Source organism: Mandrillus leucophaeus, unplaced genomic scaffold (genome assembly GCF_000951045.1).
Source record: "Mandrillus leucophaeus isolate KB7577 unplaced genomic scaffold, Mleu.le_1.0 Scaffold407, whole genome shotgun sequence".
Classification (NCBI taxonomy): domain Eukaryota; kingdom Metazoa; phylum Chordata; class Mammalia; order Primates; family Cercopithecidae; genus Mandrillus; species Mandrillus leucophaeus.
The window spans coordinates 58881-84066 of record NW_012104332.1 but is presented as its reverse complement, the minus strand read 5'-3'; the positions used below and the strand labels follow the sequence as shown (position 1 = coordinate 84066).

The 25186-nt window shown below is 36.8% G+C and overlaps 2 protein-coding genes across 2 annotated transcripts in view; one reads left to right on the top strand and one right to left on the bottom strand.

Moving 5' to 3' along the window:
• The window catches only part of LHFPL2 (lipoma HMGIC fusion partner-like 2), a 286468-nt gene extending 282854 nt beyond the window's left edge, over positions 1-3614 (top strand). The window contains exon 7 of the mRNA XM_011992191.1: positions 1457-3614. Within this exon, the coding sequence (XP_011847581.1) occupies positions 1457-1713 (257 nt within the window). The 3' untranslated portion in view covers positions 1714-3614. The remainder of the gene's footprint in view (positions 1-1456) is intronic.
• A 7624-nt stretch (positions 3615-11238) lies between these two features.
• The window catches only part of SCAMP1 (secretory carrier membrane protein 1), a 71496-nt gene continuing 57548 nt past the window's right edge, over positions 11239-25186 (bottom strand). The window contains exon 7 of the mRNA XM_011992190.1: positions 11239-14801. Coding sequence (XP_011847580.1) covers positions 14637-14801 — 165 coding nt within the window. The 3' untranslated portion in view covers positions 11239-14636. The remainder of the gene's footprint in view (positions 14802-25186) is intronic.

The following is a 25186-nucleotide window of genomic DNA, read 5'->3' as shown; positions in this document are numbered from 1 at the left end:
TTCTCTTGCCTCAGCCTTCTGAGTAGCTGGGACTACAGGCATGCCACCACACCCAGCTAATTTTTGTATTTTTAGTGGAGACAGGGTTTCACCATGTTGACCAGGATGGTCTCACTCTCTTGACCTCGTGATCCACCCACCTCAGCCTCCCATAGTGCTGGGATTACAGCCGTGAGCCACTGCACCTGGCCTAAAGATTTGTTACCAAGAAAGTTTTAAAGTTTTGCTGAGTAAAATCTGGGGGGCCTAGGCTGCTTTTGTCATTTCAGGCCTCTGGCTTTTTTGGGAGGAGCTGTTGTCTTGTGACTGGCAGCCAGGGTGAGGCACCCACTGTAGGCACAGGGCTGATACCTGAGGGTCAGCAAGCGACTCCTTTTGTGCCTCACCCTAGTCCTAGCTCTGGTGGGACTAGGCATGAAAAATAACTCAAGTGATGCATTCTGGTTATATAGTGAGCAGTAATGCTGTGAAGAACAGGAAAATAGGTGTTTAAAATTACAAGGTAGTAGGGTCAGCAGAATGGAAGTAAAGCTTATTAGTGTCTACTCTCTTAAAAGTACACAGACAGAAAGTCCTTACAAAGTTTGCAGTTTGTAACAAATCAGGTAAAGACCTGGTCTCCCTCTTGGCCCTTGCTCTTGCATTTAATCAGGCTGACATCAGGTGGTTCTGTGTGAATTTTGCTTATACCAGGAGTTGGCGAACGCTTTCTGCAGAAAGACAGTAAATATTTTAGGTTTTGCAGACCATAGCAAAGCAGTCGTAGGCATCCAAAAATGGCTGCAGCTGTCTTCCAATAAAACTTTACTTGTAAACCTACATTTGGCTTGAGGGCCTTAGTTTGCCAACATCTGCCTTAGACCAAAAGAGAAATGCTCAGTGCACCAAAAGCCCTGTGGGAATACATAGTAACAAGTTGGCCACGAATGGTGGAGGCCGAGGTGGGAGGATCACTTGAGCTTAGGAGTTTGAGACCACCCTAGGCAACATAGCAAGACCTCATCTCTACTTAAACGAAAACTTAGCCAGGTGTGGTGGTGGGTGCCTGTAATCCCAGCTACTTGGGAGGCTGAGGCAGGAGGATAGCTTGAACCCAGGAGTTCAAGTGCAGTGAGCTACAGTTGCACCACTGCACTCCTGCCTGGGCAACAGATTGAGACTCTGTCTTAAGAAGAAGAAAAGTAACAATTTTCTAGAAGAAAATTGTTTCTTCTTTTCTAGAAGAGAAATTTTTAGTGGATTCACATTCCAACATGTAAAAAAGTGGCTGAAAATATTTCTAATAATGTGTTATTTCTTGATCAGGTCACATTAGTTGCATGAAACAGTCCCAACACTTTCTGTTGCAGAATAGATGCCCTTGCCCAAAGCAAGCAAATCAAGTAACAATCACATCAGATCCGGACAGTGTAGCACCATGGGGATTTTCTAACCTGTTTTCTCTTTTGTTCTGCAGGTCTATTCCTTATCCTTGGTTTGATACTCTACCCTGCTGGCTGGGGTTGCCAGAAGGCCATAGACTACTGTGGACATTATGCATCTGCCTACAAACCTGGAGACTGCTCCTTGGGCTGGGCCTTTTATACCGCCATCGGGGGCACAGTCCTCACTTTCATCTGTGCTGTCTTCTCCGCACAAGCAGAAATTGCAACCTCCAGTGACAAAGTACAGGAAGAAATTGAAGAGGGGAAAAACCTGATCTGCCTCCTTTAGTTTGGAAAAGACATTAATGCCATTTTCTCCCTTGAGTAATCTTGTGAAACAGTTCACAGTTTCATCATTTGAGTCAAGTGGAGAACCAACCTTTACCTACCAAAGCCACGTTCCACAGCCCGAGGCTTAAACAGGACCAGTGAGAGGCCACATCCAGCTACGCAAAGTTACTGGACGTGCGGTCTGCAGTGGACATAAGGAATGGAACATGAAAATAGTATATAATCCCTGACCTGGAGTTACCAAGTTCTGTCAGACTCCATCTCCCCCAGGTTCAATGAAGGATAATAATGTAAATCATTAGGGCAGCAGTTTCTCTGGTAAAGGAAGAGACCATCCACCAGATTTGCAGGCTGCTTCTGCTCCAACGCTGCTTGTGTGTGAGCATCTCTGCCTCAGAATAGGGTTTTGGGTTGGATTTTTTGTTTTCCTCTGTTCTTTCAAGGCCATCTCAGTTGGAGACGAACAAAAAACTATAAATTTTACTGGGGACAGGATGTGTTTGCTAAAGGGCACAGCAAGATACTGTCTTTTGCTTAGCTGACCAAAGGGGTCAGCAGGGGTGGTGTGGAGTCATGCTGTGGAACTTATTCTAGGCTGAATCCTAGGGTAAGGTGGATCAACTGAACTGTCACTCCAGAGATTTTAGAAATTTGAGTAAAGAAACAATAAGGACCTATACAATCATATGAGAACAAAAATAAATACGAAATCTTGCTAGTGAAGACATTTTTTTTCCTCTTCCCAGCAGCCAGGCTAGCACCAGTTCTGGCACAGTGTCCTCTTCTGGAGATCACATGTTTTTCTCCTAAGGTTAGGATTGTGCTTTGACTGCCAAAAGGAAACCTCACTCTGTTTCCTCCTTCCAGGGACTGAGGTCCCCAAGCCAGCTGCGGCTCATTCAGATGTTCACTGGGAGGACTTGCCAGAATCTCGGCACTTGCAGGGAGCCCTTTCCTCCCTGTTTGGTGACCATGCTGTAGTCAGCTCTATTTCCAATCCCGACAGTAGCAGAATGGCATTCTACAACAAAAAGAAGCTAGTTGTGGGAGTTAAGTTTTTGTAGTTACTGGTGTTGATCCTGAAAGCAGACTGAGATAACATTAAATTGCTGCAACTGAAGAACTGCAGCTGAGACTTTAATTAATTCCAGGAAAGTACAGAGGACAAAGTTAATTCAAAAAGAGGAGCTAGATCAAGGTCACAGCACTGCCTACACCTGTTTACAAAAAGAATCAAATACCACTATGAATAAGGATTCAGGGGCTTTTAAACTACTTTCCTAATTACCAATATCACTGATTCAGGAAGACAGTATCTCAGAATGACCAGGGCATCGCAGAAACAAGCTACTCTGACATGGGAGCTTCAAAATTGTATCATGATACAGAAACACTCCTTAGCACTTTAAGAGATTTCTGGAAGGGGAAAAAGTGTAGGTCTCTGGGTTCATTAATCTGCTCGCTTGAGGACTTTGTTTTGAAAAAGTACCTTCTGTGGACAAGGTATTGTGTGTTAAGTGCTACCAGCTATACAACCCTGGTTCAGATTTTGCAACCTTGCCCCAAGTGAATCATGTTAAAGCTGTCTGAGTCTAAAGCACCATATGGTGGTGCAGAACAGATAATTATACAGAGATGGAATGGGACAACTAAAGTTTTACTGCATTCTGGTTTTGGGCCTATATGAGAAACCATCTTATCTCACAGATAAGGGCTAAGGGCAAAAGGGGTGGGAGGTGTTTGTTAGGCCTTAATGAGTTTCCCATTCCTGAACCAAAATTCAAAGTGAGCGAGATATAAATCCTGTGATTTTGGTGAAGAAAAAAAACGGGTATCTTCATAGCAGCCTAGGAAACATTAACCATATCTCTAACACCACCCAGAAAGAGGCTGGAGGAGCCACTGGACAAAGCTCCTGTCTCTGTGTGTACATTTATAATGTTCTAACCAAGTCTCAAACCTTGGCAATAATTTTCATTAAAAGCAATCCCATTCATCAGACAAATCTTGATGGAAAACACAAAATTTTTCCATAAACTTATCAGAAGACTCACTTTTTTTTTTTTTTTCTTTCTGGGATAGAGAAACCATTTTCTGACAGTAGGTTTACAATCTCAGTGTCCTTACAAGTTAAGTCCTAAGCTCAGAGGATCCTCCGAGCATGTCCATCACCTGCTCTTTGGCTAAGGCGGCAGTGTACCTCTAGATCAACCTGGAAACAGTCACAAGGGAGTGTGACTTCTTGGCCATAATAAAGTCACTTGACAGTGTTTATGTTATTAATTTGAACACACAGAAGACAAAAGCACAGGTATGCACACACACAAAACCCCAAACCACTAAAAACTACCTAAACACTGAGTAAATAGTAAAAAGGTAATGTTGGGACTTTTAAACCTTGAATTCATTAGCCAGGCTTGGGGTGAAAGGACCATCTAATATCATGCAAGTCTAAACCATACTCTTCCACACAGCTGTTTAAAAACCACTGGGTATGAGGAATATGCTAGTAAGAAATGTTAAAAATAGATTGTTGGCCCACACTTATTTTTCTAATAAATAGGACCATTATTACTACCAGGATAGTCTTATTTATTTTGCCTGAATTTGTGCTTAAAGAAAGTCTCATGACAGGATGGGATGGGCTGCGCTTCTCAGTGTACTCTGAGGCAGAAATATTTGCCTTGGATTCTGTGGATTTTTTAAACCTGTGTGCTGATAATTCAAACAATGTTGCATTAATTGTGTAAGGGTTTTTTATAGTTTTCAAACATCTGTGGTGTAATGATCTTTGTTAAACATATATTCTGTAAAGTGCCATAGTCTTTTTTTATGTGTAGCATATTTAAAAATATATATGTATATTATACATACACAAGTTCGTGTGAAAGATGTGCAATAACAAAGGTGTATGTATGTTTTGTTGTTTTGGAAACTGGACAGGAGTCAAAACAGGAATGTTTCTGTTTTGGCAAAGGAGAGTTCCACATTTTTGCCTTCATGGCTTATTCAGTAACCTGTAATTTTAATGCTACACAAATCTTATGTGAAGAAAAGACTGGTATGAAATCATTTTCTCCTGGGTCTAAAATAATCACTAGCATATGTCAAGGTTAAGCCAGCAAGCCAGGCCCAGTTAATGCTAGTCTTTCATGTGAAATGTGAAGCTGCCATGTTGCCTTTTCTCTTAGTAAGATAACTAGTAGCTGGTACATAATCACTGAGGAGCTATTTCTTAACATGCTTTTATAGACCATGCTAATGCTAGACCACTATTTAAGGGCTAATCTCACACCTCCTTAGCTGTAAGAGTCTGGCTTAGAACAGACCTCTCTGTGCAATAACTTGTGGCCACTGGAAATCCCTGGCCGGCATTTGTATTGGGGTTGCAATGACTTCCAAGGGCCAAAAGAGTTAAAGGCACGACTGGGATTTCTTCCGAGACTGTGGTGAAACTCCTTCCAAGGCTGAGGGGGTCATTAGGTGCTTTGGAGGAACTCAGCACCATTTGATATTCAACAGCCACTTGAGCCAAATATAAAGTTGTATTTACAGCTGATGGACTCAATTTGAGCCTTCAAACTTGTAGTTATCCTATTATATTGTAAACTAATACATTGTTTGTCTAGCATTGATTCGGTTCCTGTGCATATGTATTTTCACAATGTGCTCCCCTCCCCAGATCTTAATTAAACCAGATTTTGCAAATTCATTCTTATGCTTTCAAGTCTGAGTATACTGGCTTCAATATGATGTGTATAATCTGATCAAGAAAATACCTATAAATCAGTCAACATTTATTTTAACTAGCTTACATGTAATATTGATGAATGGGAAAAAGATATTCAGGTATTTTAAACTATTCCATTCACTAGTAACATATATGTCCCTATCTGTGTTATCTTTAATGTCAAGTACGTATTTCTTCCTTGAAGAAGCATCAACACAATTATAAATAGGAAAAAAATCTCAAGTATTATAAAGTAAAGCTATGAAATATGAAAATGCTCCATTAAAAAGGAATTTTCAAACATAAATATGTAACAATGACAATGGGGAAAAGTTAACTGAAAGACACATCCTCCTCTTCCAACAACAACCCTAAAAATAAAAGCCAGTGATATGGTGTCATTCCACATCCATGTTTCCTGAAGGTAATCCTGGCCATAAAAAGCCTCATCCAGAATAGGTGGAATTCTAATTTATAAACTCAAGAATGACACTAAATACCCTTCTCAACTCTTTCAACTTCCTGTATCCCATGAAGCATTTATTATTTCATACAAAAAAACAAAAAAGGCAATTTCTTCCCCTGATCTAGGGCCTATGACAGTTGAAATTACATTTATGTTCTGGTTTCTAATAAAAATAAAAGCTGACAAAGTTACCCACATCAGTTTTTAAAAACCACACACGGTTTTCCAAATAATCATGATTTGAATAACTCAAGAAAAATCAGAACATTTCCATTGCTTTTTCAGCTGTTACTATACTCTCCAAAATTTAATCCACAGAGAATGGTAGAAGCTGGGGAACCCTCCCATGTGCTTCCCCCACTTCCCATCCTTAGTTGTTATCTAGCAATTCTGCTTCTAGGTCCACTTTCCACACTGATCTTCCTGGAACATTCTGCATTCAAATTACACCTACACCCCCTTAAAGTTTTTGCTTAACCAAACAACCACTTAGAACGGTCCTTACTAACATGGACATTTTATGTGGATATTATTTCAGTAGTTTCAAACAATCTTTTTCAACCCTCACACAATGAAGGGTAAGGCATCAAAGCAAACTTTACTCTTCAAAGCAGTAAGAACCAATAACTTTATTTCAGAGGCCCTCACTAGCAGCTGAGTCATTTGGCAGAGCCATCCCCCTGCTGCTCCTACTACTATCTTCTTCCTTGTACAACTTCCTCTCCTTACCCTGAACAGCTGTGCAAGATAAGTCTTGCAGACATAAACTGCCAATTTTACTAAGGTACACAGGACACAGATAAAAGCATACAAAAAGAGGAAGTAGTGAAACCAAAACCACATGGGAAAGAAAAGTCAATCAAATAACACATTGCTATTAGCAGCTTTTTAGCTTTTTATAGCCAAACATCCTGAAAAATTAAACACCTACAGGTAGGCAGTCCAGAAAGTGCCTATGTTTAAGAGAAACCACTATGATTTTATTCACAAGAGACGAAAGCCTGAATTAAGGCAGTGATGGTAAAAGACAGTCAATGGGATGAATTCTATGTTAGGGGAAAAGAATGGACAGGTGGACTGATCAGAAGTGGAGGGGAAGGAAAGAGTCTAGGATGACAGCCAGGTATTTAGTGTAGAAACTGGGTGGAAGGTGATGTGATCAACAAGAGGAAGACTCCAGAAAAAGCAGACAGTGAAGGTGAGGAGGTTCAGCTTAGGCTGCCAATGTAGAAGTCCTGTGTGCAGCTAGGACTATACTAGGGAGAGAGATTGATTTGGGAGTCATCAATACACCTGAGAGATGGTAAGTGTCCTTAGTTATTGTGCAATTTCTATGGGCAGATACTACGCTAAGCACTTCATAAAATTCATTTATTCATCAAAACCCTATGAGATAGAAACTACTATCATTTTACAGATAACTGTCACTTAAATAACTGAGGTGAAATAATGTGTCCCAGGTTAGAAAGCTAGTAAGTGGCAAAGTCAAAGCTCAGATATATGTTTGACAACAAAGGCAACCCCCTCAAACTGTTATGTTGTTTCCTTCTACCTGGAATGCACAGGGTGGGAAGGCGGCCAATGCAAATTCCTGGGCAACACCAATATCTCTGCACTGCAGACACTTAGAATAACTTCCAAATAAAACTCCAAAAGGGCCTCACCATCACAACTGGTGAAAACACTGCTTCTTCCTCCCTGTCAGAGAAAACACCTAGTGATTTTTCATAATTTTGAAGATGACATATGTCTCAATTTATCAATCAGGATTTAGCTCAATCCTGAAAACAGACACAAGAAATTCAGTATATGACAGTAGGAAAGTAAATGATAGGCTGTGACAGTTTTTATTGTTTTCTTAGTATCAAAAATCTCTCATTCAGAGTAAGCAACTATTACAATCACACAAGAAGCATATTTAACCTAATAATAAGGATTTGTCCTCAACTGAAGTTTCTCCAAACTCACAAATGCCAAAGACCCTTTAGAAAATTTACACTGCTGAAGGATGGGCAATAGGACTCACCTTTAGGTGGCAGGTGTTAGCATTTGGTCTGGATAATCCAAAAATCATGTAAAAATTTTGTTGATTTTTTTTTTCCAGTATCCATTGTCCCTAAAGGATGGACATGAATGACTGGAAATGTGGAAGGATGAAAGGGAAGACAACTGGAACGAGGCAGCACGGTGGGGCAGCCACACTTGGCAGGAGTCAGGGGACCTGCGTGTTCTCATCATCCCTCTCCAGCCCCTCACCACCACCACTCACTGAGTGACTTCGGGGTAATTTCCTAGAACTCTACAAAAACAAGGCCAACAACAGAAATTATATCACAAATTTGGTATGAAGATTAAGTGATGTAATATAAAGCATTTAGTACAGAACACTGGTATACAGTTAAGCCCACAATAAGTTACTATTAGAAAAAAACTAAGAAAATACTGTCCACCCAGACTATTATCATTTTAAAATTACAATCTATGAAAGGTAACATAACTTGTTGTCAAAACCCATGTAATTTTACCTGGAGAGACTTGGTGGATTGGCTACCTGAGGCCACTATTTCTTTTTCCATCCTGTTATAACAGAGCATTCAGCTAATTATCTTTACCTTAGAGCTTTCAGGAAGTGGAAGATTTCTTGGTGGGTGCAGGGTACTCAGTTACTCCTATTTAGCAAAAACAAAAACAAACAAACCTGTAGCACTGGGTGAGCCCATAAGCCATGTGAAACCAGAATGCTCAGAAAAGGAACCTCCTGATTTGTCAAAATCTATTGGGATAAAAGACTTTTTAGAAAAGGAACATCCAATGCTGGCCAAGGGTGTGAAGAAAGAGGCCTTTCTGTACATTGCTGATGGAGTTACATATGGATAAAATTTTTCTGGAGAGCAACTTGGCAATGCACACGAAAGGCGCTTTAAAAACTATACATACCCTTTAACTCAGCAATCTGTACTAAAGAGAAAACAAAAGCTCGAGTCCCTACATTTAGCAACAATATATTCCTTGATAAATTATTTATAACTTTAAAACCCTGAAAATCAAAACCTAAAGGAATAAGACTTTATGATACATACATAGGATGGTAGCCATATAGCTATACTAAATGTTACAGAAATATATTCAGAGATATTAAAATTGTCAATACATATTTATATCATAACTGAAATAAGATAAACTGTTGTGTTAGTTAAGATCCTCCAGTTAAAAGTAATAAGAAACCAATTCAAGATAGCTGAGGAAGAAAAAGCGGTAAGATTATGAGGATAATGGGATAAGGGTGAGCAGTAGGGCTCTGTAAAGGAAAAGGAAAGCCACTAGATCTTTTCTATGTCATTCATTTTACATCTCCTGTTATGTCGATTTCATTCTTCATTTTCATTGCAGACCAGCTTTCTTGGTGATTCCTTCCTCATGGCAGAAAATGGCTACCTCTTATGTTCCAATTCTGCAACAGTAGAGTTCTAGACATATCTACATTCAGAATAAAAAACTGATGAGCCAGGAATGAGTCCACTATGGCCAGATGACATCCAGTACCAGTGTGGACTTTAAGGACCCAAAGAAATGTGGCTTTTGAGAACTAGGTAAATATCCCTAAAGGATGTACAAGGATGTACGGGGTCATCTCATTTTTAATATTAGGAAGTTTTCTTCCTAGAAAAATTAATAGAAAGATATAAACCAGATTTTAATAGAAGTTATTCATGGATGTAAAATTATGAGAATTTTAGTTATTTCTTTTGCTTATAAATATTTTCTATAATTTATACTGAAATGTATATTGATTTTATAAATTAGGTTCATTTAAAAAACTAAACTATCAGGCCATTATGACATAAAGCTAAGTGAGGGGAAAATAAGGTTTTTAAAAATCCATATTGCTTATATATCTTAACTCTACAAAATATATATGCATAGAAAAAGATTAGAAGACAATAAAATATTAGCAGAGGTACCCCAAGATGACAGAATTAAGGATTTTTTATTTTCGCATTTATCACTTTCTGAATTTTTAATTGTTCTACAACACATATGTATTGCTTTTATACTAGAAAAAAAATGTGAGGGATGCATAGGCCCAGTGGGTTCAGTTTTTCTGCAGGAGACTAGAATACTGTAGACACCAAAGTGATCACCAGATAAAAGACACTGATTTTTGGTGTTTTCCCCCATCCCCAAATACCTGAATATTACGACAAACTGCCAACAGTAACAACTACTACAACCATGATTTATCTTGAGAATCACTGGCATACAAAATATTAAAAGTTGTGGAGGAATTCTAGAATTACATTTAAGTAAGCACTGAAAATAACTAGAAATTAAAAATAAAACTTGTATGGTATTATTCTACCAACTAGAACTGTTTTAATGTATAGAAGATAATATTCAGAGTAATCTTATATTACTAGGTGGGTGATTAACTATTTTCTGCTCCTATTAGAGAAAAGATTAAATGGCTTTTAGTGTTAGGAGCGTTTCAGCTACACCATCAGCCATGTCAAGCCCAGAAAGATATGAACTGGAAAATAAATCAGGATTTGGACAAACACAAAGTTTAACACTCACTACATTGCCACATGACAGTTCCCATGTTCCCTTGCCATTTGAAACATGGCCAGTACTAATCAAAATTATATACATTAAATGTCTTACCCAAACCCCAAAGTTAAATTGTAAATATAAAACCCACGGGGGGGGGGTGTTGGGGTGGTGTGAAAACTGGAGAGCAGTCTTTTCCCTATTTTCCTACAACCTTCAAGTAAGAGATATCTGCTTATATAAGATAGATTAGTGGCAATACCTGGCTTAGAAAGTTTCTAGATTTATTTCTAGCTCTCTACATACTGTGACAAAGTCCTAAAGTTGAAAAATACCCACCAATATTGCAGGCATGCTGCTTTATAAAATGTGCCCTAAAATTCTAGCCAAAATACTTCACTTTCTGTAATACTTAATATGTGAGATAAAACTTTTTAGCTTAATAAAAAAGTGTTTAAAACAACTCATGTTTTAAACACATTATTCTACTCTAAATAAATGTATACTATTGTACTTTAAAATGTATCAAAGTAAGGTGTTTTCTATTTTTTAACCATCCTCAATTTTTTAAAATTAACCAATCTTTTTTCACCTCTAAAGGGCTTAATCACATGAAATGAACAAATTCCTCTGGACATTTTCCTTAAGGAAAAACTGAAAGGAGATATAGTGAAATGGTATATGACAGCCATGGTAATTCTAAGGTATACATAAGCAGGGGAAAAAAATGCTCAAAATATAACAAAATTCTGTATATAAACAGTCATGCTAAACACAGATTTGTACCAATAAGGGTACCGAATCAGATGTTAACAACAGTGTTTTCAGAAAAAGATACAGTAATGAGTAAAAAGCACTATTACAAATGATTTACAGAAACGACTAATTAACCTAACATAAATCCCCTTAAAATGCAAACCATACATTATCTTAACATGAATTACAGAATATTTTCCTAGTAAATTAGGTGTAAAAATCCAAACTCGCTTTTTAAAATACAACAACCAGAAAATAATACCGTTCCTTTTTTAACATGTATTTCTCAAAATAAGATTCACCATGAACATCATTTTAGATATTTTTACATCTTCTTTAGCTAACCAAGTGAAAAATCCAATATACACAAATAAGTACTTTCATCAGTACATAAAACAGCAATAGGTAGCGAAGTTAGAAATCAGAATACAATTGAATAAATACAATACTAGTACAGAGACACCCATTTTTAATCCACAATGAAATATCTGAGCCACGAATAGGTTTTCCATTTTGAATTTAACTTCTAGATGATCTGTATTTTGACCTTAAAGGGGCCAAACTATTTAATATGGATGAAACTCCTGTTCCACTACCTGTAAAGGTCTAATGCAACAGAAAAATGGTCATTTTATGTTGCTCAGAGTTTTTAACTAGGTCTTTCATATTATTTTGTTTAGCACATGACAGACTTATACACATATTTTTTAAAAATCAAACATGGAATTTCTAGATACATCAAACCTTTAACAATGTCTGTCTCTGAATTGCTATTATAGTGTTCAAAATTATACAAACAAACATCCAGTAAACAGCATTTTATTTTATGACACTCTGTGTTAATACAATAAATATACAAAACTTCTAACCCACTGAAACATGCAACATTAGAGGGACACATGGAGGGCATTTCTGTAGAACCATGACAGTCACCATGATGGCAGCGCAATATTAGTTACTGACAAAATATACAAACATCTCTAGATAAATAATCCAAGTCCCAAATTACAAATCACTGAGTAATGATTTTCCAGTGTTCAAACTTTAGTTTGAAATAAAATTGCCATAATTTAATATTACAAACTGAAAAATAACACGGATGACTACTATGTGAAGACCATTTATGACTATGATTTCATGACTGTGATTTTAGTATTAAATATAAAACACTAACAAATGCCAATCTTTTGCTGAGTGAAAATTTAACAATTTACTGATAGAGAAAAGTAAATATAAGAATTTAAAGCTCCTTTCATACTTGATCATACTGTAAGCATTGCCATCATTTCAATGCATATGTATATTTTTAAAAAACAATTTTCTCTCTCAAACTTGTATTAAATAACTGAATTTTAAAACATTTTCTCCATCCACACAAAAAAAGATGTGGGTTCTAATTATTCTTTGCTATTTAATAATGCTACCTTTGAGGATTTCTATGTAATATAAACATTCCAATTCTGAAGCAAAGTATTTCAGCGTTTTTCAAAAGTTTCTAATATATCTTTTGTTTGTAGTGTGTAGAAAAAAATGGACTTGGGATATAAGTTAATAGTGAATATAGGTGCTCTTGCTGTATTCTGTGGTTAATGTTTTGAATGTGTGCAAAATCTACACTCAATAAAGCACACTGATAAAAAAGATTTCCAATAACACTACAAGCTCTAAAAAACAAACTGGCTAAGTTGGTTGAGAATGTAGATAGAAATTATCGCTGATTCGAAATATTTACAAAAACAGCTTTAAATTCATATGCTGAAGAGTAAAAGAAATGTCTTCCAAGTATACCTGATGTCAATAAGATCCCAAATAAATCAAATGTAAACACCATCTGGATGGATCTGTGTTACCTAGTAACACGCAGCGCTGCTTCATGGATAGTGAGAACTTGGCATCCCACCTCTAGCATGAAACTTTTTCTGTAACTCCAGGTTTGGGGAGAATGAAAGCGATTTAACTATTTATGCCTATCTGATTTTTTAAAAAATAAGGATTTCCAGCCTCTAATATCACAATCCTTACTTAAAATCTAATTGAAAAATCACCATCTATCATTCTGCAATCTTAAATTAGCTAGACTTTCAAAACACAGTAGCATGACTTACAAATGTCTTTGAGTCACTTAATCAGTGTTAAAATTGATTCAAAGTTTGAACCCAAGAATACTACAAGAACGAAGTTCTGTGCTGCATAGTAACAATTTTAATGTGATTATCTTAATGCATTTAACTGTATTTATATTTTCTTGCTTGGTGCAAGTTAAATGCTTTTTTTTTTCTATTGCTGGAAATTTTAGGTATATTCAGTCTGTCTCAAAAAGTGAAAGACAGGTGCATTTAGGGATTCAAGTATATGAAAAAATGCCAGGGTCTTTTTATGTTTAATGCCACTGGAGATTAAAAGCTAAAAGGAAAATCCCTTAAATACTGTACATTCTTTTTAGACAACAGTTAGACTAGCCTTTAATACCTCTGTTAAAAATTACACACACACATCCCCCAAAAAGAGCTGCCAGACACAATCTTAGTTGTAACCACAGAATATACCAAAGTTTTCATATAGCAAAATGTTACTATATGACTACCGAAATTTTTTTTAAAAAGGAATTATTACCACTACTTTCTACTGCATTAACTACCTTCTCTTTTGGATAATGTACTGCATATTATATTAAATTCTTATATTGCACCCCCAAACTTTTTATTTAAAAGAAACTCTTGCAGAAAACCATTTCTGTGATTCCATTAACCCCTGAATCCTACAACCACAAGCAGTACAGAAGCCAAAATACTAATTCTCTTAATATAAGAAATGTAGTGCCCATGCAAATCAGAGATTGTTATCAAAATATCAGCTACTCTAAAAAAAAAAAAGAAAAGAAAAAGATGACAAATATTACATTATCTACTACAAAATGCAAATAGGCTCTTCACTGGTGACTGAAACAGCTAAAAAGCAAGCCAATTTAAAATCCCTAAGTCTCTGCTGGCCTATTTCTTTCAATATAAATAGGGAAAAAGGAATGAAACATAGTTTACTTTTCCAATGCGCAATCCTTATCTCTAAAGATTCTTGAAAGAACTACTGCAGTTAGTATTAAATGTGTTTTTAATCATAAGTACCATTATTAATTTTCAGTGGGTCACCACTGAAATAATTCACTGAACATCATCCCCCAAAAAATATGGAGAATATTTATTTAGCATGTAATATTTTTTCTGCAAGGGGCACTGAAATATTAAGAAACTATTAGGTAAAGTAATAAGACAAGGAAGTTTTCCTGGTTTTAGCCCATGCACAAGTGAACAGGAAATATCCATGCTGTCTGTACTCTGTGTTTTGAACATAAAAATATTTGTAGAATACAGTAACTGGAGAAAAAAGTACAGTCAAAAGGTAACAGTGTATTGTTTGAAGATTCTTAAATTTGGTTACCCTTGAAAGCATTCTGAGCTGCACTAGATGCTGCAGTTGAAGCTGCATTTGCAGCTGCGGTCTGGACAGTTTTGTTGGACATCACACCTGTTGCAAACTCTTGCTGGGCCTTCTCAAAACTCGCACCTGTTGTGCGATATAGTCCATGTACCTACAGAGGCACAAAAAAGTGGGAGAAGGTAAGTAGCAACCTACACATTCATTTCCAGCAGCTCTTAATCTCAACATTAATCAAACAAAAAAGGCTAGATTGTGGTCATGCTTCCTAAGATCAAGAATATTAGCCACCAAACTGACACACAATAATTGTATTTAAACATTTTTCTTAAAACAGGTTTTCCTTTTCTTCTCCAAGCTGAAGAGATAATTATGCTAATTCAAACCAAAAATAAAGAACTTCTTAGCTAACTGCAAAAAGTTGTATTTTCCTCTGCACCCAATTAGTCAAGTGAAATTATTACAGCATTACAATGAAATGGTATAAACATAGTAACAAGAAACAATACATTAATTTATTACCCCAAACTATTCAGAGAGAACATTACCTTATCTATATCCATTTTAGCTATATATACACCACAGGTTCTGTTATAATCAAATGAGATCATTTTATCATTTAATGTACCAAGCACTACTTATGTCCTTCAACATATTGCTGCTATGCACTCTGTATACAATTTAACATTTTGTGTATGGTCAAGTCCTAAAGAATGCACAAAGAAACACTTCTGGGAATTGTTTCTCCATACTGATTCATCACTCAAATCTTGGAATTTATTTTCAGGAGTAGGGTTCAAAAATATTCTATCAATGTATGCTTTAAAAGCTGCATAATTAAACTATGAGTCCATCAATACGTAACATCAGCCACTTATTTTAACACAAATTTGAAGAAGGAAATAACAAACCAACATTTATTAATTATATGCCCACAAACTTCACACAGTGGGGAGAGAAAGATACTGGTAATTACACTGCACTGTGACTGGATCTAAATTAGAAGCTTGACTGAAATGCAATCAAAGCAGGCTTAGGGAAGGAGCCAATGCATCCAAGTCAGTCTTTTTTCCAAACCTGGATAGGAATTGGTAACTGTGGAGTAAGAAAAAGGATAATGAGTCAAAGACTCTCAAAGCAAGCTTGTATTTGGGGAAGTAGTTTCAAGAAGAGAGAAAAGAGGATAGCTGGTTTGGGGAGAAGAGAGAATGGAGAAGATAAGTTCTAAACATTTGTTCATTCGTTCCAGATGGTAAGTTCTAAACATTTGTTCATTCATTCCAAGGCTATTGACAACCTACTCTAGGCCTGCCACAGCAGGCAGGTAAAGGTTTGGTTCAAAGCTTGGGAGAGGAATGGGCTAAAGACATGGACTTGGAAACCAGTGGCATATGTTATGGACTGAATGTTTATGTTCCCCCCACAAATTCTTATGTTAAAATCCCAACCATCAATATGATGGTATTAGCAGGCAGGCCTTTTGGGGGGTGATTTTGCCATGAAGGTGAAGTTTTCATTAATGGAATAAATGCCCTTATAAAAGAGACCCCAAGGCCCAGTGTGGTGGCACACACCTATGGTCCCAGACTTCCACTCTAATCTGGGCAATATACGTCTCTAAAAAAAACTTTTTTTTTTTTTTTTTAAGAGATGCCAGAGAGCTCTCTGACAACCTTCCATCACATAAGGACACAGAAACTGTCTAAGAACCAGGAAGTTGCCCCCCCACCACCTCCGAGACACTGAATTTATCAGTGCCTTATCTTGGACTTCCCAGCCTCGAGAACTATGAGAAATCATTATCTGTTGTTTAAGCTACCTAATCTATGGTATTTTTGTTATAGCAGCCCTAAGGGACAACATATAAATGATAGCTGAAACTTTGGCATTTATGAAACTGTCTATGGAGAACCCAGAGTAGAAAGAGAATAAAATCAAGTACACAACCTAATTAATGCAGAAACAGAAAACCAAATATCACATGTTCTCACTTATAAGTAGGAGCTAAACACTGGGTACACATGGCCATAAAGATGGCAACGATAGACACCGGGGATATAAACATAGGGGAGGGTGGGAGGGGGAGAAGAGCTGAAAAACTACCAATTGGGTACTATGCTCACTACCTGGATGACAGGCTCAACTGTTCCCCAAACCTCAGCATCACATAATATACCCTTATAACAAACCTGCACATGTATCCCCTGAATCTGAAATAAAAATTGAAATTGTTTTAAAAAGACACTATTTAAGAGGCATCCACAAGAAGGAATGACTGGGAGAGGAATGGGAAGAACCATATACAGATACTTCTCACTGATGCCAAGAGAAGAGAGTATGTTAACACATGAAAAGCTATCAGAAAAGCTATCAAGAAAGCATGTTAATGCATGAAAATCTATCAGGGTACAAGATAAAAATAACCCAGACAGCCCTGAGTGCTTCTGATATAGTGGTAAAAGCAAACGCCACATTACTACTGATCAAAGTGTCAAATGGTCAAGAATAAAAAGAGAGCACCAACAAATACATATACTGGTAAATCTGAAGATTCCTTTTTCCTAGTACCTTAGCACTACCATAAGTATAAAAGTAATTATTTTTATTCCCTTTTAAAACCAAGTTTTCTATGGAAAATTAAAGATACAGATAAATCACTACTCCTATGTTCTAGACACTTATCTCACAGTGAGTACAAATGATTGGATCCTAGAAAATGAAGTGTATTATAGAAATCTTATCAACCTTTACTTACTAGGCCCAATCAGAGCAATGCAATTACAGATTCACTTGTCTGTCTCTTCCCCTCTTCCCCCAACTTTGTGAGCATGTAATAAATAAATGTTAATTATTATTTGCTTTATTATTTCCTTTTTCAAACTTGCACTAAATTGAGTGGCTGATACTATGTGTTCACAGGCTTCACAGTTTACTAAAATGTAATTAACAGTCCCACAGAACACACAAGCAAAATAAAGGTAGGAATAGCCACATTTCTCAATAGTTTGTATCTATACAGACCCAGAGAGCCACCTAGAGGGAAAAGACCACATACATATATACAGTGCACAATGCTCAAATACTGTATCAAATCCATTATATCCATGTGAAAAGGGTGGATTCTTGATTTCAGGGCCCCGTGAAAGACAGGCTAATCATCAAGATCTTTAAAAGCTTATTACTTCCCTCCAGGGTTTCAGATGGTATCTACTGATAATTCACACTGCTGATATCAGGGAGAAGATTTTGACACCAAGTACTATAATTTTTTTTAAAAATTACACAACTTGGGAGTGGGGGGCAAGGGGAGGGATCGCATTAGGAGAAATACCTAATGTAGATGATGGGTTGATGGGTGCAGCAAACCACCATGGCACATGTATACCCATGTAACAAACCTGCATGTTCTGCACATGTATCCCAGAACTTAAAGTATCAAAAAAAAAAAAAAAAAAAAAAAAAAATTTCCATTTTGATAAAATACAATTTATCTTAAAAAAAAAAAAAAAAAAGTACCAGTTGATGGTTTGCTTAAATGGAGCACAATTATCACCAAGTTGCACAGCCTTTTTATCTGTACTGTCACTTTAGGAAATCTCACTGTGTATGTGACCTGAATGCATATTACCTAGTGGAAAATTCCACAAATGCAGAATAGTCTAGAGAATTAAAAAAAAATTAAGCAACTTAAATACTATCTTTTCTACTTATGGGAACTGCATTACTCCTAAAATAATATTTAGTTTTAGGAAAATCACAGAAAAGGCACTAAATTCGGTTTCCACTAATTCCAGCTGGCTGGCCACCACTCAAAACTTCAAGTCTGCTTCCCATAAAACAAGAATATTTGTTACCCTATGTGCTCCTCAGAGTTTTCCTAAAGATCAAATCGGAATGTATATAAATGAGTTACACTAACATAAATTAATTTTTAAGTATCTGCAGAATGTAGATGTGATTTCATCAAGGAGTCCTGCCTCCTTAATGCAGCTTCAGAGACAGTACATGCTGTGGTGGTGTATGACACAGAAAAACTGTATCATATGGGAAGTAAAGAATAATGGCCCTTTATTTAAATAATCCAAACATATGTCTTCATTAAAACATACAGAATACCATTTCAAGAAACTGTGCTTTTATTAAGATCCCTGTCAGGCCAAAATTATTTCAAATTTTATAAAAGCTGGGAAAATAAAAACAAATGAATTTTTTAAATATATATTTTTTAAATTCTTGTTTTGAGTTTTTAAAAAAGTATGGACTTCTAAGCCTAACATTTTCAGTTTGAAATTTCTGGAAACCCTCTACTAACCCTCCTGCCCACAGATGGGTCAGATATTCCTTCTGTAAGCCCTTGAATTGCCGCTCTAGTTTCACCATGTTGAAATCACGCACCCTTTAAGCACTCTCTCAAATAATGCTCTGTCCGCTCTTTTGTGCCTGAACTAGCCATGGCTTTCCCTATTGAGAGTACCTCCAATCCTTTGTACAGCTGGGGAAGCATGTATGTACTTCTTCTTTTATAGGGTTTATGTCCATGTCGTATTATATCCCACCTGCTTTTACTTGCCTAAGGGCAACAACTAATTCTACTCATTGTTACACCCCCTAAAAGACACAGCTTAGTAATCTGCAGTAGAAGCCACTGAATAATTATTTGTCTACTTGCTGGGGATTAAGTGTTCCAAAATTGTCCTCATTAATAATAATTTTTACCAAATAAGTACAATACAGCTTAAGGAGACTATACCTGTGTTACAAAGTAAAATGCTCAGTTTGCAGTCACCTCAGAGGTTAAATGTTTTAAAAGCAGACATACTACTTCACACCTGCTAGGATGGCTGGAATGAGAAAAATGGAAAATCACAAGTGTTGGCAAGGATGTAGAGAAAGTGCTGGTGGGCATGTAAAATGATACAGTCCTTGCAGAAAAGAGTTTGGAGGTGCCTCAAAAAGCTAAACATAGAATTACTATAAGACTACATAGGAATTCCACACCTGGGTATATATGTACACAAGAGAGGTGAAAACAAAGACTCAAACAGATACCTGTATACCAATGTTCACGGCAGCACTATTCACAATAGCCAAAAGGTGGGAAGATCTCAAGTGCCCATCAACAGATAAACACAATGTGGTATACAGATACAATGGAGTATTATTCAGTCTTAAAAAGGAATGCATTTCTGATACATGCTGCAACATGGATGAACCTTGAAAACATTATGGTAATGAAATAAGCCAGGTACAGAAGGAAAATATTGTATAACTCCATTTATATGAAATATCTAAAACAGGCAATTCATAGCAAATCAGAGGCTGCCAGAGGCTGAGAATAGGGAGGAATAAAATTATTGCTTAATGACTAGAGTTTCTGTTTGAGGTGATACAAAGTTCTGGAAATAGACGTTAGTGATGGTTGTACAACACTGTGACTGTAATTGATGCCACTGAATTGTACACCTAAATATAATTAAAACGACAAAGTTTACGTTATACATATTTTGCCACAATTAAAACAAATACAATACACCAAAAGCCATTAAATTGTATACTTTAGGTTTTTTTTTTTTTCCAATTATTTTGTATTTTTTAGAGACAAGGTCTCACTCAGTTGCCCAGGCTGGAGTGTAGTGGTATGCAATCACAGCTCACTGCAGCCTCAAACTCCTGGGTTCAAGTGATCCTCCCACCTCAGTCTCTCCAACAGCTAGGACAATAAACTCACACCACCATGTCTGGATAAGTCTTTTTTTTTTAATGTCTTGTAAGGGGTTGGAGGGTGGTCTCATTATGTTGCCCAGGCTGATCTCAAACTCCTCGGCCTCCCAAAGCTTCCCAAAGTGCTAGAATTACAGGTGTGAACCACCATGCATGGTCTAAACTGTATATTTTAAATGGGTGAATTGTATGCTAATTATATTTCAATAAAGCTGATAAAAAAATGCATATAAAGATGACTTAGATGAAAGTGCCATATTTACAGCATTGTAAATACTCACCAATCTACCAAATCTACCAAATTTGAAGATGCCTAAGATAATAATAATTTAGTTACAGTAACATAGATTTGGGATCTACTAAGTAGCTAGCTTAGTACTTATTGAAAAAGATAACAAAATAAAAATTGGGGGTAAAGTTTTTTTTTAGGTGAATAAACTAAGAGTATCAACCGAGGACAGGATATAAACAATCTGCTCAAGAGTGCCATTTTTTTCTAGGAATTCAAAAGTACTACTCTATCTGTGTCCCTTAGAAGAAGGTGACAAGTAAATGGATAAGCATTTTAATAGACGATGTGAACGATCCAGAATTGATTCCTAGTCAGCAAAGATGACAGTGCTGAATGGTTCTGACAGAGAAGTAGCATGCCTATCTGTGACTACAGAAAAACAGCACAGTGGAATTATCAGCTTTCTATCCTAGGTCATAAATAAAGTCACAAAGTGGGAGAGACAAGGGGGAGAGGTGAACGATAGCAATGCTTTCAAAGAAAGTACAGATGATGATCCTTGAACGGGGCAGGTCCACTTATAATATGTGATTTTTTTCCCAACCAAACTCAGAAAGAAAATACAGTATTCATGGGATATAAAACCCGAGTACACGGAAGCCTGTTTATATACATGGGTTCCGCAGGGTTGACTCCAAGACTTGAGTATGCATAGATTTGGTATATGGATGGGTGGGTTCTGAAACCAATCCCCTGCATGTAGATGGATAACTCTAATAGTCACTTTTCACCTAAGAAAACTATCACTTTATATATAATAGGATATCTTCACAAAGCATTTACCATAAAACACCAATTAGTGAGACTTAATCACAGCGTTCTGTATCATAGACCCAATTCAACGCTCCCACAAAAATGAGTATCTGCAGAATAGATATTGTAGTAAATAAACAAAATTTGAAACACTTCAGAAAACTTGTCTTTTAAAGAGGTAAAATAACTTTTTTCTAAAATTCTTTCAAAATCCAAAAAATTCACTATTAAAAACTATTTAATGTGAACATGACAGTCTATCAACAAATTTCATGGAAGTGATAATCATGCAAAACCAGGTCCCAAAAGGAATACAAATGATATATTATCTATTAATTACTTCCATATTAAGTTATTCTAGCTCTTATACCAATTAACAGAAGGAAAAAATTTTGGATTCCCCTGCTCCATAGTCTCCTGTGATGCATTCATTTATTGTTATTTGACACATTTATAACATCTCCCCGCTTAGCCCAAAACCATTACTCAATTCTTTCTAATAGTTCTAATAGAAAGAGGACCTTTTGAAAAAACACCATTTGGAAATAATCTGAGAGAAAACAAGAAATCTATCTGTGAAACGTCAGGACTAAACTAGACTCTTCTCCATGTAGATGTACAGAAGACATATATTCTTTCAATATTTGAAATGTGGAGTATAAAACGACACTGTGGGGGAAACCAACAGCACAATCTCATATTGCGCACTGCAGCACCAATGATGACCTACTTCAGTTATGCGAGACAACAGAAGCCAACGAAATTACCAAAATCCTATTCACTTCAATGAGGATAAATATATAGGACAGAGCACATTTACCTTAAGAGAAGAACAGCTTAATAAAACCCATCAATTCTAGAGTCAAAACTGTGCATAGAGTACAGTTACAGGGCATTAACTGTTCTTGAAAAGCCTGACCCCTAGTGGTTATAAATACTGCTACATACCTGCAAAGGATTTTTTTGTCATTAAACTGCCAGTTTTGATCAAGTGTGAAACAGAAAATTAAAAAAGAAAAATTAGGTTTTTAAAATTGGATCTTAATTTCTATTACAGCAAGAAAAATGCCTGCTATTAAAATACGAAAGCTGGTGCAAATTATATTTTAGCTTACGGTATCCCTATTGTACTTCATAAAATCATACAGAAAATCATCTCATCTAAACTCCTTATTTCACAGATAAAGAATCTGAGACTCAGAGAAGTTTAGGAACTTGTGAACACATAGAAAGAGAGGTTCTGGTAACTTTTTTATGAGGTAAAAAACAACAACAACAACAAAATATCAGAGTATGCTGCATGATATCCATATCAATGCTTTTATTTTATTTGAGAAAGTCATATTTCTTTTCAATGCCTGGCATATGAGCACCGTTCTATAACTTTTCCTTTGTGTGGTGGGTCCTGAAAAACTGTATACCTGGAAAATGGAAAGGAAAAAAACGGCTGGTCAAAGAATTCAGAGCATGCACAGGGTAGTCCATTATGGAACAGCTACAGAATAAACACTTCCTCCACACCCTGGCTCTAGTGATCATCTGTGCCACACATTCCCCAACCACGGCCAGTGCTGGTTAAAGTTCGCTTCATACTCCACCCACAGCAGAGTCTTCATTGTTGTAAGTATTCTCCTCAAGGCCCTCTTCTGACTCCACACACTTTCTAGGCTTCACTCACTTCAATAAGTCAATACTTTCCAGTCTAGAAATCCAGCCTAAAGATCTTCCCTTGCTCCTGACTTGTATATACAAAAGCCTACTCAATATTTATATTTTAATGCACCACCAGTTAATTTAAACTCCCCAAATTCAACATCAATGTGGAAAACATCTTGATCCCCAAACCATTTTTCTTGTACTCTCTTCCTGAATGGTCCATCATCTAAAAACCTGGGTGTCATCCTTGAGTCTCACCTTGTCCCCTACTTCCAGGCCCAAGTTGGATTATAATCGTTACCTGCTCATTTTCTCTTTACTACATTTTCTTCACATTTCCTTAGTTCAGGCCACCATCATTACTAATCAGCTTCCTAGCCTGTCTCCTAAGTGTTTCCAAGTACCATTGCTCGGCCCCACAAATCCCAAATGTATTTTGGAATAACGCTTCTAAAATTTAAATCTAATCAATTCAATTACTCTTCTCCTTAAAACTCTTCTATGGCTCACTACCACTTTTTGGAGAAGATTTAAACTTCTTAACAAGACACTGTAGGGTATAAGTATGCTTATGTGTTCGATTTCATCTTCCAATACCAACACCGTACAATTCTCCTAGCCCCAGCTCACACAACATGTTTTATCTCCCATCCATTCTGAGCTACATTTAATTCCCTGAATTTGCCATGTTATTTCCTACAACTAGATGTGAACGTGGTATTCCCACTCTCTGGTACCTACTTATCCCTCTTATCCTCTTCCTTGTCCCTTATTCTTTTGCTTAGATAACTATAATGATGAGCAGCCATCATTATATCTCAGCTGAAGCAATACTTTAAAAGACCTCCAAAACTTGATTAGGTGTCCCTCTGCTCCCTATACTTACCTCTATCATGGCCATTAAATCACTGAATTGGGAGGCCCACCAATTTATTTCTCTTCCTCACCAACAGGTGATCTCTCTGAGCTCATGCACAGGTCAGTGCCTGGCACATAATATATGCTCAATAACAGCTGTTTAACAAATGAGTGAAAACTGCCACACACCACAAAACCCTCTACTATACTCTAAATGTATTACATTTCTAGTTCTATAAAACACCCTCAATGATACATGTGAAATAATAAAGGAATTCTCCAACACTGACTGTAATGGTCAGTGTTATGTGTTAATTTGGCTAGGCCATAGTCTCCACTTATTCAATCAAACACTAACCTAGGTGTTGTTGTGAAGGTATTTTGTAGATGTAATAGGCATCTACCATCAGTTGACTTTAAGAAGTGTTCTAAATTATCTGGGTATGCCCCATCCAATCTGTTGAAAGGCCTTAAGAACAGAACTGGAGTTCCTCTGAGGAAGAAGAAATCTCACTTGTGGACTAGAGTTTCAGCTTCTGCCTGAGAGTTCCGGCCTGCCCTCTTGATATCAGACTGACCTCACCAGCCAATTCCCTGCAATTAACCTCTTCATTCTTTCTGTTTCTGATAGCATGCTGACTTGATAAAGGCATTTACTAAACAAAAGTAGACACTAAACCAGACCCTGAATATAAAATGGTAAAGAGGTCAAGATTAGAAAGGAAAACTATTAACTGAGAAGGCCCTGTTCTATGCAGTTTACATTCACTGTTTCATTTAACCCTCACACCAACCCTATAAAAGTGGTTACTCTTCCCATTCCTTCTTTTATTCAACAAACATCTGAGTGCATATCACATGCTAATCACTGCATGTCACTGTTCCAGATGTGAGGAATACAACCTGAAAGCATACAGAACAGGTCTCCACTCTCACGCAGCTTGGAGTAGAGTTCAGGACACTAAACCTGAGTGGTTACAGAAGCCTGTCTCAGGTCACACAGCTGTAAGTGAAGTTGCCAAAATTTCAACCTGAGTTGTATGGTTCCAAGGCAAAACTCTTGCTCTTCTCATCTAATTCCAATGCTAAAAGACTTGTTCACATTGGGGGTGCTTAACAGGTGGGTACCCAGAATACATGCACCATAAGGCATATAAACTGGCTTATGCCTAGGTCCCACAGTGAGCAATACAGACAGTTAAATTTCCCCAAGAAAATAGAGAATGACATGGTCCCTAAGATACAAGGCAACAAAAAAC